The following is a 16602-nucleotide window of genomic DNA, read 5'->3' as shown; positions in this document are numbered from 1 at the left end:
CTCGACCACAGCCCCAACGCGGTGCGCCACGCGCTGCCCAGCGGCGAGACGTTCATCGTCCGACCTCCGCCGACTTCGGGCACCGTCGCGTCGACGACGCTGATCCCGCAGCCGCTCCTCTCGGCGCCGACGCCGACGCCGGCGGCCGAGGCGGCGGACCGCGACGCCCTGGCCGCGCTGCCGCCGGCGCTCAAGCGCAACACGCGCAAGGGCGCCAAGATGCTGACGTCGGAGCAGATTGCCGAGGTGCAGCAGCTGCGCCAGCTGGACCCGATCAACAACACGGCGGGCCGGCTGGCCAAGCGCTTTGGCTGCACGCCCCTCTTTATCCAGATCGTCGCGCCGGCGCCCAAGGTGGTCAAGGAGGGCAGGCTGGCCGACGCCAAGCTGCGCGAGCTCACCTGGGGCGCCAACAAGCGTCTGGCAAAGGCCGAGAGGGACGAGAGGCGGAAGCTGTGGTGATGGCGCCTTGCCGTCCCCTGCCGTCGATGTCCCGTTGTCGTTTTGTTCTCGAGCAGCCTTGTTTGTATAGAGGGGAGCCGGATGCAATCGTCCATCTCGCGGAGATCCGTTCCGTTCCGTTGCGTCGCGATCGTGAGGGCACTGCCGGAGGATGTTTCAGCGTCGTCGTCGTGGGAGGGGAGAAGGACCAGGACGGCGCGACAGAGGCTTGGAGACCGCCCACCGTCTGGACCCCATTGGCCCCCCTCCCCTCTCCCGTACACGCGCACGCGCCGAGCCACGCACGAACGCAAGGGGTGGGAGCTGTTGAATGCTTTCGTTATTACTTGCGATAACAGGAAGAGGGAGGGATGCCGGTTGAATGCAGGGGGATAGCTGGGGAATGGAGTTTTTGGTATCGTGTTGAAGAAATACAGCGGTCGACTCGATGGTCGCCGAGAGAGGGAGAGGTTGGAGAGAAAGGAGAGGAGCTGGAGGGAGAGGGGAAGGGAGGAAGGGGGGCGCCCTGGCGAGAAGGGGATCTCGCCTTCGTTTTGTATGAAGCGGGACAAGTACAGGTGACGCGAGAGAGAGAGACGAGAGCGATGCGGAGAGACGAGGGGGAAAGGGGACAGCTTAAACCTTCAGGGGACCGACGTCGGTGTCGGGGCAGTTGATGCCCCTACGGTGACGGACGGAGGACGAAAGGGTGAGAGGGGTGGCGAGTCGAGGCGAGGGGGAACGAGACGGGAGCACAAGCGCGCACACGCGCTCAGGCGAGCGTCTTGCGGCATTCCTCGGCGGCGGCCACCATGTTCTGGAGCTGGGCGGTGCACTCGTCCCAGGTGCGGGTCTTGAGGCCGCAGTCCGGGTTGACCCAGATCGACTCCTTGGGCAGGACGGCGGCCATGGCCTTGACGCGCTCGACCATCTCGTCCTTGTTGGGGACACGGGGCGAGTGGATGTCAAAGACGCCGGGGCCGATGTGCGACGGGTAGCCGACGCGCTTGAACGAGCCGAGGAGGTGCTCGCCGGACTTGGAGTGCTCGATCGAGATCATGTCGGCGTCGAGCTCGATGATCGACTGCATGATCTGGTCAAACTGCGAGTAGCAGAAGTGCGAGGCGATGTTCATGGCGTCCGAGGCGCCCGACGTCGAGAGGCGGAACGAGTCGACGGCCCAGCGGAGGTAGCCGTCCCAGTCCTTCTGGCGGAGGGGCAGGCCCTCGCGGATGGCGGGCTCGTCGACCTGGACGGCGCGGACGCCGGCCTTCTCGAGGTCGATGACCTCGTCGCGGAGGGCGAGGGCAATCTGCTTGGACTGGACCTCCTTGCTGATGTCGGCGCGCGGGAACGACCAGTTGAGGATGGTGACGGGGCCGGTGAGCATGCCCTTCATGGCCTTCTTGGTGAGGCTCTGGGCGTACGACGACCAGCGGACCGTCATCGGCGCCGGGCGGCTGACGTCCGAGACGACAATCGGCGGGCGGACGTAGCGCGAGCCGAACGACTGGACCCAGGCGTTCTGGGTGAAGACGAAGCCGTCGAGCAGCTCGCCAAAGTACTGGACCATGTCGTTGCGCTCGGGCTCGCCGTGGACGAGCACGTCGAGGCCGAGGGCCTCCTGCTTCTCGACGACCATCTTGATCTCGTCCTCGAGGAACTTCTCGTAGTCGGCCTGGCTGATCTCGCCCTTGTTGAAGCGCGCGCGGTACTGGCGGATCTCCTTGGTCTGCGGGAACGAGCCGATGGTCGTCGTGGGGAAAATGGGCAGGTTGAGGTGCTTCTTCTGAACCTCCTTGCGGACCTCGAACGGCGACTGGCGGGCCAGGTCCTGGGGCTTGATGTTGGCGACACGCTCGCGGACGGCGGGGTCCGAGTTCTTCTCAAAGTCGCGGCGGGCCTTGATGCTCTTCTCGTTGGCGGCGAGGCGGTCGGCGGCGCTCGAGGGGTCGCGGAGGGCGGCGGCCAGGGTGGCGACCTCGCCGCACTTCTCGTTGGCGAACGAGAACCAGTCGAGGACCTCGGGCTTGAGCTTCTTCTCGTTGGCGACGGTGATGGGCGTGTGGAGGAGCGATGACGACGAGGCGATCTGGACGCGCGAGGCGTCGCCGCCGAGGGCCTGGACGGCCTTCTGGGCGGTGGCGAGCGCGGCCTTGAGGTCCGTCTTCCAGATGTTGCGGCCCGAGACGAGGCCGAGCGAGATGACGAGCTTGGACGAGGCAAAGGTCGACAGGACCTCGTCGAGCTGCTGCGGGGCGCGGTCGAGGTCAATGTGGAGACCGGCGACGGGGAGCGTCTTGACAATCTCGATGTTGTCCTCGAGCTTGCCAAAGTAGGTCGTCAGGAGGATCTTGGTCTGCGGGGCCGCCTTGGCGATGGCCTCGTAGGCCGCCTTGAACTCGGACGCGTACTTCTTGGCGGCGTCGAGAACCAGGACGGGCTCGTCGATCTGGACCCACTCGGCGCCAGCGGCGGCGAGCTTGGCGAGCATCTCGCCGTAGACGGGGGCGAGCTTGGGGAGGAGCGAGACGGGGTCGAAGCTGTCGCTCGAGGCGTCCTTGCCCGCCTTGCCGAGGGCGAGGAGGGTGACGGGGCCGACGAGGACGGGGCGGGCGTTGTAGCCGGCCTCCTTGGCCTCGACAAAGTCGTCGACGGGCTTGGTGTTGTTGATCTTGAACTCGGTCTTCTCGCTCAGCTCGGGGACGAGGTAGTGGTAGTTGGAGTCAAACCACTTCTGCATCTCGGTGGCGGGCAGGTCGACGCCGTTCTTCTGGTGGCCACGGGCCATGGCAAAGTAGGTGTCCAGCGGGTCGAGGCCGGCCTGGGCGTACTGGGCCGGGATCAGGTTGAACGTGTTCGAGGCATCGAGGACGTGGTCGTAGAGCGAGAAGGTGCCGGTGGGGACGGTGTCGACGCCCTGCTCCTTGATCGACTTGTACGTCAGCAGCCTCTGCTCCTTGGCGACCTTGAGCAGCTCCTCCTGCGACGTCTTGCCGCCCCAGTAAGCCTCGAGGGCCTTCTTGACCTCACGCTGAGGTCCGATGCGGGGGTAACCCAGAACGGCGGAGGTGCTGCCAAGTAGAGCGGGGGCGCAGAGAAGGGGGCAGGGATCCGGTGGAAGAAGAAGCAAAGACCGTCAGCACGGGGTCTGTCGAAGCTAGCAAGCTTCGGTCGGCAAAACGGCCACGGCGAGGCCACCTGCGCTCTCGCCGTGACGTCCTACGCGCTGACCCCACTGCGTCGGACACTCACGCCATTGTGAATATGAAACGGGGGTGAGGGGACCGGGAAGGGGAAAGGGAACGGAAAAAGCGTGCAGGGACGAAGATGGCGGTGGGAGGTGGCCTTTCTAGGGGATTCTCTTTTCCAGGAAGCGCTATTGACCGGATGGAGTCAACAGGGAGTCGTGAGGTAGAAGAGGAGAAAGGAGATGGGTGGTGGAGGAGGGGGGAAGGGAGAAGGCAGCCGGCATGTAGGATCCAAGGTACTTGTAGTCTGGGGGGCGACGGGGCGAGGGGGCGAAGGGCGGGGAGCAGCGCCAGGGCACATCGACAGCTGGGAGCGGTCCCCTGCCTCGTTCTTCCTTCGTCCGCCTTCTCTCTCTCTCTTTCTCCTTGCGCTGCAGCCCGTTGCGAAGGCAGGCGGGGCAGGCGGGGCGCACACGCCAGCCGTGCCACCGCGAGTCGACGAGGAGAAGCGGCCAGGCGGGCAGGCGGCCAGGCGGCCAGGCGGGCAGAGGGGGCAGGTGCGAGCGGCGGCGGCGGGCCCTCATCTGGAAGAAACCGAGGAACGTTGGCTCGCCTGCCTGCCAGGCGGAAGTGGTCTGATGCCGCGCTTTCAAGTTTGTATTCTCCCGTCCAGCGGGCGGGGCCGGTTACAAAGGAAACGAAGCCTGCGCTCGAAATCTCGGGCCAATTGCAGCCTGGCTTCGAGGTGCGAATACAAACCCGTCCTGGTCGGCCCCATCGCCTTTCCCCCCGTCCCTCAGCTAGGCAGGGAGCGAGCACGGACCGCGCTGCACCGACCCCCTCTGCCTGGCAAGCAGCAGCAGCGAGCAACATCCAGCTCGAGACCGGCTCGTTTTGCTTGCCTGATGGCCCTCGCGCGCCGATCGAGGCAGACGGGCGGACGGGTGTCGCTCGACATGCCTAGCCTGGCTTGGCCTGGCCTGCCTCAGCGGGCCAGACACGCCCTGCCTCGTCCTCGTGTCTGTGGCGACGGTCTCTACAGATGTTGTCCGGCAGCAGCAGAGACCAGCGACGCCAGCCAAGCCCAAGCCAAGGCCTTCTTGAGCCTGGTTGGTTGCCCATGGATGGGGAAGGCGGGGGGCAGGCGACCGGAGGTCCTTTGTCCACGTCGACTGCGTGCAGCACCAGCAGCAGCGGCGACACACAGACGGCGCTGCACGTTCTTCCAGGCCCGCCCGCGCGCACGCACGCACGCACGGTGTCGCTCGACTCCCCAGCAGGCGTGAAAAGTGCAGCGAGGGGTCTGGGGCCAGCCGCCAAGAAGGAGAAACCCGAAAAAGCGCCGCGAAAATTGGGTGAAAAAACCCAGCCGACAGGCAGGCAGGCAGGCGGGGGGTGACTCGAGCACGGAGCAGCTGATTGCCCGTTTGGGTGCAGGCCACCAAGCCAGCCAGCCAGCCGACCGACCAACGAACGAAGAGGCGCCGTCCGCAAGCACGCCATTTCGGTGGCGGGCCTGGGGATGCGGAACGGCCGAGCCCGATCGATCACGCGACCGTACTTCCCGATCGCATCTATCGGCGCCTAGGTGCTGCGGCAGGTCGCCCGGACGATGGTTCTGCCCGACTCTGCGCCGCCGTGGGCTCTATTCAGGTCAAGATTGGTACATGTGCGATACGTAGCAGACGCTCGACGCCGCCTCGCCCGCAGCACCGCAAATACTGCGCCCCCCCCAGTGCCGCGAGACACCGGGTCCTCCATCCCCCTGGTCCCTCTGCCTCGACCCGCCCGGAGTCGTGGCCGTCACGGGGGCGGTCCATCCACGTACATGTCGAGATGGATGCGCACCACCCTCTCCACGGCCGCTCTGTCGAGCCGCTGCGACGGACCCTGCCTGCGAAAGGCGCACCACGTGCCGGAGTAGGCCTGCGTGTAGCACGCCGCAAAGTCGTCGTCGCCCTTGCGCAGCCCGCGCTCGGTGACCAGGATCGAGTAGACGAGCTTCTTGATCATGGTCCGGTTCGACCTCTCCACCGGGCTGAGCGGCGCCGCGGTCAGCGAGGCCGAGTTCGGCTGCTGCCGCTGCTGAGTTCCGAGCTGGGAGAGGAACGAGGCGTCCTCCTGCGTGTCGAAAAGCGGCAGCGACGGGAGCTCGGGCGTCATGGCCTCGCTCTTGACATCGCTGGGCGCGGGTGAAGGACGAGCGCTGCTGCTGATGCTGCCGCGCGACGCCGCTAGCAGTCGTGCGTGGAAGCTGCTGCCACTGCCGTCCAGCTGCACACGGTCCGCCTTTGGACCTCGCCGCTTGCTGGGAGACGTAGTGGCGCGGCCTGCCGGCTGACGGTCGACATCCTGCTCCTCGATGACCTCGTCGATGGCCAGCAGCCTGCGCGGCCGCTTCTCGCCGCGCCGGCCCGGCGTGTTGTTGGACGCGACAGCCTTGATCGCACCTCGGGGCAGGCCAGATCGGGCCGAAGGTAGGCTGCGCCCTTCGTCGCGACCATCGCCGCCACTGTTGCTCGAGGTGCCTCGGACGGCCGATGCCACCTGGCCCTGCGAACCTCGACGACTCGGCGGCGCCATCGACCCGGCCTGATCGCTACCGAGGGGCGAAGTTCCGCGCCTGTCGTCGATTTCGGTAGTCGCTGCGCCGGCGACCGACCTCGTCCGCTTGAGCGCCCGCGCTTGCAGCAGGGACGCAATGGATCCACGCGGCAGCGGGTCATCCGGACGCTGCCCGAGAGACGGTGGTCCGAGGCCAAACTGCGGAAGTGACAGACCCGCCTGCGAAAAGACCGAGTCGAGCGTCGCAGAAGCGTTCGAGCCCCTGCCGCGGCCGGAGCCCAGGACGGCGGTGTCCGAGGGCGGCTTGCGGGCAACGACGACCCTCCTTCCGATCACGAGGCTCAGCACCTTGGCTGCTTGTGGTGGCGCCTCTTTTGCGGCGGTCGTGGGCGCGGAACCAAAGTAGTCGAGACGGCGGGAAACGTCTGGCGTCGTCGGGGGCGCTTCAAGCAGCTGGCCGAAGATTGCAAATTCCGACGCGGCCGAGGAGCCACCAGACTGGCGGCGGTTCGGGCCGAGGCCGCTGCCGGACGCGGCATCGCCGTCGATGCTGCTGTCCAGGGAGATGGTGAAGATCTTCTTGCTCCTCGGCGGCGTCCCGGCTGAGCCGGGGACGAGTTCGGCATCTGAGCAAAAGTGTCGCTCGAAGAAGGTGACTGTCGAGAGCTCGCTCGGGTTGATGTAGACGCGAATCTCTCCGCTGGCGAGCCAGTGGGTCTCCTTGGTGCCGCCAAGCTGCGCCGAGGGCCTCTGGACCGGCTGCGAATGGCCGCCTAGGGATGGCTGGGGCATGCTGCTGCTCCGCGAGAAGCCTCTCGAGGCGCCGGCGGTTGGAAAGCTATCCGGAGAGGCAGGCCGGGCTCCGCGATCCTCGAGAATGGACGTGATACGCAAGCTGCGATGACGGACCATCTCGAGGGCCAGGCAGAGGCTCTCCTCGGCCTCGAGCTGGCCCCTGAGCGCGCCCTGGTCGCCAAAGGCGGAGTCGCCTGCAATGCCGAACGCGGCATCCGGTCGATGTTGGAACGGGTCGATGTGGGAAGCGAAGGCGATACCGGGCAGGAGGGTGCCGTCCGGGAGCGTAAGCGAGCTCTTCCAGAGCAGACGTGGCTTGGCCAAGGTGGTGCGCGGTGATGCGACCGAGGCGGGCGTGCAAGGCCCCTCGTTGCCGCCGCCACCGCCCTGGGACTCCCCGTAGGACCTTGTCGGAGCTAGAGCCTGGGCGCGTTTGGAAGATCGTTCGAGAGATGGGGCAGTTGCGTCGGCGGCCTGAGGCGAGGAGCTGGTGATCAGAGATGGGGGCGAGGCAGACAGCATCTGCCCGGCGTCATTGGGCGGCAGGCGGGCCGAGGGCCGCTCGATGTCTTCTCCAGTCTGTGGCAGCGGAGGGGGCGTGCACCGATGGTCGTTTCATGTCCGCATGGCGAGAGGGACGAAGCTTGCGGGCCCAGAGACCGAAGGTATGGCGGGGAGACTGGTGGTCCAAGCAACGCCGCACGCGCGCGGAAAGAGCGGACGGCGGGTAGGTTCCGGTGTGGTCCGGTGCAGTCTAGTGGGGTATGATGTTGGGCAACGAGCTCAGATGTGGTGAGGAAGGGGTCGATGGGGAGCTTGCCAGGCCTGGCCTGGCAACGCAGCGCGTGTGCTGCTCCTCGCGTTGGCAGCTGGGTTGGCCGGACGGGGCGAGCAGGCGGAGAGGCACGCGAAGAGGGGCCGCCGCCCTGCCTGATGCCTTGTCGCGGCCTTTTTTTGTTGCTTGCTGCTGGCTGGTTGCTTGCGGCCAGCCTCTGCCCTGCAAACCTCCACATCAGACGGAGCTGCAGCGGCGGCGGGCCGACGAGGGGCCTCTCGCCCACAACCAACGACAGCGCCGGTGACGCCGGTGGGGGACCATGGGGGTTGATGGCCCGAGCTCGTATTCTCCAACGCTGCTGTGCGTAGCTCTTCTACTGTACCACCACAACCATCGCGACCATCAGCTGGAGGCCCCTGTGATACCCTAGCCAGCCTAGCCACCGTTCCCTCCCCGCCACAACCCAGACACACCATGTTCTCTGCTAGCAGCAGCACGGGCGGCAAGAAGGCCAAGGCCAAGGGGCAGCAGCTCGACCTCTCGACCCTCGAGTCGTACTCGACCCGCTGGTCGCCTCACCTCAGGCTCGCCGCCTGCATCGCGGTCAAGTACGCCGTCCAGCGCTGCGTGCAGAGGTCAGAGGTGCTGGCGGCCGGGTCGTCGTCGTTGGCATCGCCGCCGTCGGCCTCGACCACCGCGACGCAGGCCGACGCTGCCGACGGCGGGCTGAGCTCGGGAGCGGCCACCGAGCTCGTCAAGGACTGGCGCGACTACGGCCAGAAGTTCCTCACCGCCACCTGCCAGCACCTCGGCGTACAGGAGCAGACCCTGCCACCGGAGCCCATCCGCCTCGAGGATGTGCTCACCGCTGCTCAGGGCAGGACCGTCGAGGGACATCCCAAAGCCATGCCCTCTGACTTCGAGCCGGAGTTCGAGACCGGATCGGACCACTGCCGCAGGTTTCCCAAGCTCGCCCTGCCAATCGAGGGTGTCGACGATGGCACCGGAGACGGAAGCGACATCGCCCCCGTCTCTGATGCCGAAGCGAGGCGCAAGGAGATCGACCGGGCCTTCCGCGAGCTCGACATCGAGACTAGCTCGCAGCGGACGCGGACCGCCTCCGACGCCTCGGTGCAGTTCACCTACGACGCAGACGCAAAGGAGCTGCCCGACTACCTCAGGCCACCAGAGCTTCCGAAGCCAGAGGCGGCAATGACGGATGGCCCGCAGCACGGCCAGGGCCGCGGCCCGCCGCAGACCCAAGAGATGCACGGCGCCCTAGGCGAGAGCGTCGTTGCGCCCGAGCGTATCAAGGGCGTGATCGACACCGCCGGTGGCCAAGAGATTGAGATCGCCCATGAGCTCCTCCTCATTGCTCTCGGATTGGGCCAGTTTAGGGCCCAGGACGGCAGCACGACCCTGTTTGAGCAAGACATGCTCTTCGGCGACACCGAGCTGCTGCCTCCAGCCGCCGAGCCCAAGGGACGAGCTCCAGCGGAATCGACCCCCTCCGCAACCTCCGCCAACGCTCAGCAGCCGCCACCATTGCCGCCCCGGAGCGGAACTTCGCAGCAGGCGGCGCAGACCGCTTCCCCCTCTTCGGCAGACCAGAACGAGGCGCTGACCTCGGTGCGATCGGCCTTGACCTCGATCAAGGCAAACACCATCACCGGCTGGGGAAAAATGTCGAGCGCAAGCAAGGACCTGATCGGCTCGGCCCGGCCTGCAGGCGAGAGGAAGGGCCCAGATAGGAGCGGGGCCCCTCAGGCGAAGAACCCCGCCAAGCCGGTCAAGCCCAGCGAGATCTGCCACTACTCGGCGCGGTCGCGCGCCATCATCTTTGTCGCCGTCGCCGCCATGGGCATCAACGGCTCGCAGGTCTGGCAGGCCGAAAAGGTCATGGCCCAGACCATCTTCTTTATCATGTCCGAAGGCAACCGCGCCTCGACCTCCAAGGACGGCAAGGACCTGCTCAACGACCTCAGGAGCGGCGCCGCGGGCCAGGGCGTGGAGAGGTCGGCCTGGATGAACGAGCACAGCGGGTCGGTCGTCGAGCGCGAAAAGGGCAACGCTAGCTGGGGCAAGTATGCTGCGATGGGCGCCGGCTTTGTCGGCGGCGGCCTGATCATCGGCCTCACTGGCGGACTCGCCGCTCCGCTCATTGCTCCGGCGCTCGTGGGTCTGACGGGGGCGTCGTTCCTGGCGACGAGCGGCGGCATCGTGCTGCTCGGGACGCTATTCGGCCTCGGCGGTGGCGGGCTGGCCGGCTACAAGGTGGAGCGGCGCCTTCGCGGCGTCTCGTCGTTCTCGTTTGCGGAGCTGCAGACCGAGGCGCGCGCGGCGGGCGTGGCGATCCCGAGCCTCCACGCCACCATCTGCTGTTCGGGCCTCTTGCTCGACGAGGCCGAACAGGTCAAGCCGTGGGAGGACATCTTCAGCACCGCCAGGGACGGCCGAGAGGCGTTCGCCATCCAGTGCGAGGCCGAGATGATGAAGGAGGCGGGCGTCGGCCTGCGCGGCTACATGATGGACCAGCTGCTGCGCAGTGGCGGACAGAAGGCCGCCGAGGAGGTCCTCAAGCGGACGGCCCTGGCTGGCCTGGCGGCCCTGACGTGAGTATCGCATTTCGGTCCGCTCGCGGCATCATTCGTGGGATCAACGGGGTTCCATCCGGCTGACATCACGACGACGACGCAACTTGCCCCTCCCGTGGTCAGACTGCCGCTGACCGTGTTTGGCGCGGCCAGCGCCACGCTCGACGGCGTCTTTGTGCGCGCCAAGACGAGAGCGCACAAGGCCGGGCTGATCCTCGCCGAGACGCTGCGCAACGAGGTGCAGGGCCACCGCCCCGTGGTGCTGGTCGGCACGTCGCTGGGCGCGGCGACGATCCTGTCGGCCCTCGTCGAGCTGGCCAAGGACTCGGAGGCCAACGCGCACCTGGTCGACTCGGTCTTTCTCATCTCTGCGCCCATCACGCCGAGCCCGGGAACGCTGAAAAAGGTCCGCAGCGTGGTGCAGCGGCGCTTCGTCAACGTCTTTTCGACAAAGGACATGGTGAGTCGGGTGGCCGCACGCCTTCCACGACCTTCAGAGAGTGGGATCCATGTCGAAGAGGGGCACGGCTTCTGACGAGTGGGCCACCGTGCCTCTCCGAACCGATCCCCATCACAGGTCTGCGGCATTGCTGCATGGCTCGGCAGCGGCATCAGCCTGGAAGAGCTGCGCGCGGGCAAGATGCCACGGGTCATTGGCAGCCGCGCCATCGAGGGCGTCGCGGGCGTCGAAAACATCAACGTGTCGGACCTCGTCGGCAGCCACTTTGAGGTCAACTCGCCCGAGAAGCTCGAGCCGGTGCTGCGGCGGTGCGGGTTGATGGAGGATTGAGTTTCGGCTCATGGTGGAATCGAGTGACATGCCCTTCGTTCTCAGAGACCTTGCTCCCTCCCTCGTGATACTGCATCGTCCATCGATGTCCTGGCCGTGCCGCTCGCTGCCCCAAAGACTGCTACTTCTCGCCGGGACGCTTGCGACCCCTCACACGGATCCGCTCTGCCGTCTGTACTCTCGGTCCCCACCTGACGTTCAAAGATGAGCGAGCGGTGGCGCATGTCAGCTGTGCTCGCGGACCGCGGTCGGGTCTCGCCGTCGGACGGTGGTGGCGCGGGACTCACCCTCGGACCTTCTTCTTTGGCTTGGGCTGGAAGGCAAACTCCTGCGGGTGCTGGCCCTGCCTGAGCTTCTCGATGGCCCAGAGGAGGTACTTTCTGTCCTTTGGACCGAGGCCGGCCTTTTTGAGGTCCTCGGACTTGACGGTGAAGATGGCGGACCAGTCTTGGCCGAGGGCGGTGACGGCCGACGAGTTGGAGGCCAGGTCGCGGCGCGGCGTCGAGATGGCGGTGAGGAACTCGACTGGCGTGCTGAGGTTGGGTCGAGGGGGCGGGATGGGCCGCGCTGCTGCTGGTGCAGCGGGCGAGGACGAGGAGAGGGTCTCCGGCAGCAAGACCGAGGCGCTCGAGGCAAAGGTGCGCAGGCGGGACGACGAGGCTACGGCCGAGGTAGCCCCCGCGGCGCGGAGAGAGATCAAGGGCAAGGAGGTTGTGGTGGCCAGGGCGATGAAGCGCCGCGTAGTGGATGTTGCAGCCGCCATCGTGGTCGTCGTCGTCGTCGTCTTCGTCGCTGCTGCGGGAGATTCAAAGCCTGGTGGCAGAGGTGAAGGGAGGCGGGAGATGCGGGAGATGGAGGCCGAGTCCAGGAACGAAGGAAGGGTCGCGGGTCGAGGTCGGACGAGGAAGACGGCTTGGGCTTGGCCCGCTGCGCATCCCAGGCGGCTGCAAAAATGCCCGATTGCTTGATGTTGCCCGCTTGCACCCGATTCGACGATTGACGGGGCGGGGCGGCCACCGAGATATGGATGCCGGCCGGCGTGGGCAGGCTGCAGGCAGGGCTGCAAGGGCCACCCGGACCACCCGAGCCAGCCAGCTGGTCGACTCTCCACCTTTGGGCCGGTCAGGCAGGCAGGCAGGCAGGCAGGCAGGCAGGCCAGGCAGGCAGGTGAGGCACCCCGTTCCCCCACGGCTCACCATCGGCCCATCCGCTAGACGACGACGACGACGACGCCTCGCTCCTCGGACCCACCGCCGGTCAACACTCTGCGCCGTCATCGCCAACTGCTTTGGCTCCCAACATCTGCCACCACAATCCCCCTCTCCGGACACTCTCTCTGCTTTTTGCTACCCGGACGTGCACCGCTGCCAGTGGCCATCGTGGGCGCAAGACTGCCTCGCCACTCTTCTGTCAACCACCATCACCGCCGCCGCTCCACCCGGCTGCCCTCGCCCTGCCCGCGGTCTGGCCATCGCCTGCTAGCTGCTACAGCCCGCTCACGCCCGCATTGTCCGCCTTGTCGCTCGCCCACGCGTCCTGGATCTCGCACCGCCTGCTAACTTCACGGTCAACCTTGCCCAACTGCTGCTCCGTATGCCGGCGACACGATTGTTCCAGCACATCATCCCTTAGCATTATCAATCACCGCCATCCGGCCCCGACCCACCGCCTGGCGATAACACCTTCGATGTGGCCTCACCCGCACTCTCGCCTCACCAGCAAAGACCGTCTCATATAGACCGCAGCACGTTTCTGTGGACGGCCCAACGAGCTCCCTGCCAATCGAGCCCGTCCGCCAGCATGTCAAAGGCGACGACCTCCTCGTCGGCCTTTGGCTTCGACGACGACGACGAGTGGCAGTCGATGCCCGTCGAGTCGTCCGCCGCAGCGGAAGACTTCGTCAAGCCCGACAGCTACGCCAACCCCGGAGACCTCCCCTACGGCGACGAGGACGACGACTCCTCGGATCCAGACGATCCCCGCCGCTTCCAGTCGTGGCCCTCACGGTCCGCCAGGAGTGCAAGCGCCACGGCCTTAAAAGCGGGCTCCGCGACCACCCCCGGCAAGGCAAAGAAGGGCTGGATACGGTCACGCTTTGCCTCGGGATCGACCGCGTCCGCGTCGGCAGCCACAGCATCTTCGTCGTCGGCAGGTCCCGCCAGCGGTCACCACCACCAGCGAGCCCAGTCGGCGGCCACGAACGCCACTGGACGACACCTCAACATCGACGATGCCCGAGGCTACGACTGGCGGTCCAAGCCCGCCGGCACCTCGTCTGACAGCGATGACGACGACGGAGGCAAGGAAAAGGGCTACACGCAGCTCAGGCTCGACGAGGACGACGAGTCGGAGCAGCTGCACGCTGCGACCGAATATCTCTTCCAGGACGGCTCCGGAGGCATCAACGGGCGTCACGACCCCTACGGCGAGGGGACGGCCGCCACCCCGCTCAACCAGATGAAGACGACCAAGCAGCTGCTGTCCGAGGGGCAGAAGATCGCCTACGTTGGCCTCTGCAGCCTCGCCGCCGCCGGGCTCGTGAGGATGATCACCCGAGTCCCAGGCAAGGAGCTCAACAGCGCCAAGGAAAGCATCGAGAGCTGGAAGGTCAAGGTCATGGCACGGCTCTACCAGCACATGGACATCGAAGCGAGCGGTGAGTATCGGCCCAAGCTGCATAGAGCTGCTCTGTGGGCACGCCGTAGCTGACTTTCCTCACCGCCTTTCAACGACCTTTCTTGACCGCTCTCAGAGCAAACGATGATCGAGTCGCTGGCGACGCACGGCGTGCTGCCGACCGATCTGGCCCCTTCGCTCATCACGACGCAGACGATCCAGAACCCGGAGTTTGACCCGGAAGCGCTGCGGGAGCGGCAAGAAGACGAAAAGGAAGAAAAGGCGCGGCAGGAGCGGGAGGATGCCTTCAAGAGGGACAGGGAGGAGGAGCGAGCTCAGGCGGAACAGCTGGTCAGCGGCAACGCCGCGTTGTCTGCAAGCGACGCTCCGTCGGCGCCACAAGAGCGCGGCGAGTCGGCGTCTCCGACGCAGGACGCCCCTCAGCAGGACAGCGAGCTCAGCGAGGATCCCTCGCGGTACGAAGCAGACGTGGCCGAGGCCTCCGCGCCAGGCCCTGACGCACCTGTCAAGGAGTCGGAAGAGGACGGCGACATCGGTGCGCCCGCTGGAAACGATATCGGACCCGACGTGCCCGAAGAGGCGGACCTCGGCGACCTTGGCGACGTTGGCACGTCGGACGAGCCCGCTGGCAAGCACGATGCGCCCAAGTCGAAGCGGACTATCCTGCCGGCGACCTCTCAGCTCGACGGCGACATCGGCACGTCTGCTGACGCCGATGCCGACGCCGAGGTCGATCTTGGGGACATCGGCAGGCCTTCGTCGACGACGGCAGCCAACGCCCAGGATGGTGTCCCGGAGCCCAGTCCACCTTCAGGCGGTGCCGACGCCGATGCAGGTCCGGCTACGCCCAAGGCAGGAGTTGCGCCGCTTCCGACGCCGAGGCCAGGCAGCATCCCGGACGCGCCGGGCACCACCGCCACCGCGGACAAGCCCATCCTGGCCGACCCCAACACGGCGTCGCAGCTCGGCAATGCCATCGACGCCAGCGCTGCCTTGCAGCCCGCCGCAGCCCGAGCACCCACGGCGAGCGAGGGCAATACGACGACGCTGGGCCTGACCAAGCAGCCAGAGGCGCTGGAGCCGCCGCCCGGCGCGCTAGACGGCGTGACGACGTCGATCAGCAGCGCCGACGAGACCATCACGCTCGACCTCCGCTGGACGGTGTTGTGCGACCTCTTCCTCGTTCTGACGGCCGACAGCGTGTACGACGCGCGTTCGCGTACGCTGCTCGAGACGGTGGCCTCGTACCTGGGCCTCACCTGGATGGACGTGACCAAGTTTGAGAAGCGCATCACCGACGCGCTCGAGATCGAGGAGGGCGTCGAGAGCCTCAAGGACACGGGCGCGCTCGACCGGCGCACGCAGATGGCGCGCAAGAAGCGCATCATGATGGTCGGCCTCGCCACCGTCGGCGGCGGTCTGGTCATTGGTCTGTCGGCCGGCCTGCTGGCCCCCGTAATCGGAGCGGGTGTGGGCGCAGCGCTGGGCGCCGTGGGCATCGGCGGCACCTCGGGCTTCTTGGGCGGCGTGGGCGGCGCGGCGCTCATCACCACCACGGGCACCGTCGGCGGCATGAGCCTTGGCGGCCGCGGCATGAGCCGCAGGACGCGCAGCGTCAAGACGTTTGAGTTCAAGTCGATCCACAACAACAAGCGCGTCAACGCCATTGTGACGGTGCCAGGGTGAGCATTCCGGTATTCCTAGACTGCCCCGCGCTGCCGCTCGGGTGCATGTTGCTAATCCGCACCGGCCCCATTCTCTGCCGACCGACCGCCAGCTTCATGAGCGGCCCGCAAGACGACGTTCGGCTGCCGTTCAGCGTCATCGACTCGATCATGGGCGACGTCTTTAGCGTCCTGTGGGAGCCCGACATGATGCAGGAGATGGGCAATGCGCTTGGCATCCTCTGGAACGAGACGCTGGTCCAGGGGGTCCAGCAGGTGCTTGCCGCCACTGTGGCGGGCGCCATGTTCAGCGCGCTCGCCTGGCCGCTCTGGCTGACCAAGCTGGGCTACCTCATCGACAACCCGTGGTCCAATGCGCTCGACCGAGCCAAGGCAGCGGGCTATATCCTTGCCGATATCCTCTCACGCCGCCAGCTCGGCGTGCGGCCCATCACCTTGGTCGGCTACAGCCTCGGCGCCCGGGCCATCTTCTACTGCCTCGTCGAGCTGGCTCGCCTCAAGGCGTATGGCATCGTCCAGAACGTCTACATCATGGGCGCCCCCGTGACGGCCAAGGACGAGGTGTGGAAGGAGGCCCGGAGCGTCGTGGCCGGTCGTTTCGTCAGTGCCTTTTCCCGCACCGACTGGATTCTGGGCTACCTCCACCGCGCCGCCTCGGGTGGCCTGCGGAGCATCGCCGGACTCCATCCCGTCGAGCGGGTTCAGGAGATCGAAAACGTCGACGTCACCCACGTCGTGCCTGGCCACCTCCAGTACCGCGCGCTGATGCCGCTGGTGCTCAGCGAGCTCGGCTTCAAGACGACGGCCGACTACTTTGACGAGCCAGAGGACCTCACCAAGGTGCCCGAGCGCCAGGTCGTGCGTGAAGACAGCGAGTACGAGCTCAAGACGGTGCAGACGCAGTCGGGCGGCTTTGGCAAGATCTGGAAGCGCAAGGGCAGGGGCGACGTCAGCGGCAGCAACTCGGGCACCGCCTCGCCGTCGCGCACGACGCCGGGCACCCCCGCAGGCGGCCGCACCTCGTACGAGTACGACGAGTACGACGACGACGACGACTTGCCCCCTCGGGAAGAGGCGTCGCCGCCGCCGCCGCCGCCGCCGCCGCCGCCAGCGTCCGCAAGTCCGG

The 16602-nt window shown here is 66.8% G+C and overlaps 6 protein-coding genes across 6 annotated transcripts in view; 3 read left to right on the top strand and 3 right to left on the bottom strand.

The window, feature by feature from the left end:
* The window catches only part of PFL1_02837 (uncharacterized protein), a gene marked incomplete at both ends in the record, with an annotated part of 1776 nt that extends 1314 nt beyond the window's left edge, over window positions 1–462 (top strand). The window contains one exon of the mRNA XM_007880351.1: window positions 42–462. Within this exon, the coding sequence (XP_007878542.1) occupies window positions 42–462 (421 nt within the window). The remainder of the gene's footprint in view (window positions 1–41) is intronic.
* Window positions 463–1213: 751 nt separating this feature from the next.
* On the bottom strand, window positions 1214–3701 carry PFL1_02836 (uncharacterized protein; the record flags this gene model as incomplete). Its single annotated transcript, XM_007880350.1, has 2 exons — window positions 1214–3515; window positions 3697–3701. The coding sequence occupies 2 exons, from the start codon at window positions 3699–3701 to the stop codon at window positions 1214–1216; spliced, it is 2307 nt and encodes a 768-aa protein (XP_007878541.1).
* Window positions 3702–5435: 1734 nt separating this feature from the next.
* PFL1_02835 (uncharacterized protein) lies at window positions 5436–7514 on the bottom strand (the record flags this gene model as incomplete). The annotated part of the gene is made up of 1 exon (XM_007880349.1): window positions 5436–7514. One exon carries the CDS (start codon window positions 7512–7514, stop codon window positions 5436–5438), a length of 2079 nt encoding a protein of 692 aa, XP_007878540.1.
* Window positions 7515–8244: 730 nt separating this feature from the next.
* PFL1_02834 (uncharacterized protein) lies at window positions 8245–11154 on the top strand (the record flags this gene model as incomplete). Its single annotated transcript, XM_007880348.1, has 3 exons — window positions 8245–10382; window positions 10488–10824; window positions 10942–11154. The coding sequence occupies 3 exons, from the start codon at window positions 8245–8247 to the stop codon at window positions 11152–11154; spliced, it is 2688 nt and encodes an 895-aa protein (XP_007878539.1).
* A 121-nt stretch (window positions 11155–11275) lies between these two features.
* On the bottom strand, window positions 11276–11917 carry PFL1_02833 (uncharacterized protein; the record flags this gene model as incomplete). The annotated part of the gene is made up of 2 exons (XM_007880347.1): window positions 11276–11345; window positions 11442–11917. 2 exons carry the CDS (start codon window positions 11915–11917, stop codon window positions 11276–11278), a joined length of 546 nt encoding a protein of 181 aa, XP_007878538.1.
* Window positions 11918–12954: 1037 nt separating this feature from the next.
* PFL1_02832 (uncharacterized protein) overlaps window positions 12955–16602 on the top strand; it is a gene marked incomplete at both ends in the record, with an annotated part of 5211 nt that continues 1563 nt past the window's right edge. Inside the window, 3 exons of the mRNA XM_007880346.1 lie at window positions 12955–13810; window positions 13907–15473; window positions 15569–16596. Coding sequence (XP_007878537.1) covers window positions 12955–13810; window positions 13907–15473; window positions 15569–16596 — 3451 coding nt within the window. The remainder of the gene's footprint in view (window positions 13811–13906; window positions 15474–15568; window positions 16597–16602) is intronic.

This window comes from Pseudozyma flocculosa (assembly GCF_000417875.1).
Source record: "Pseudozyma flocculosa PF-1 unplaced genomic scaffold scaffold00008, whole genome shotgun sequence".
Taxonomy (NCBI): domain Eukaryota; kingdom Fungi; phylum Basidiomycota; class Ustilaginomycetes; order Ustilaginales; family Ustilaginaceae; genus Pseudozyma; species Pseudozyma flocculosa.
This window is presented reverse-complemented; position numbering and strand designations above follow the sequence as displayed.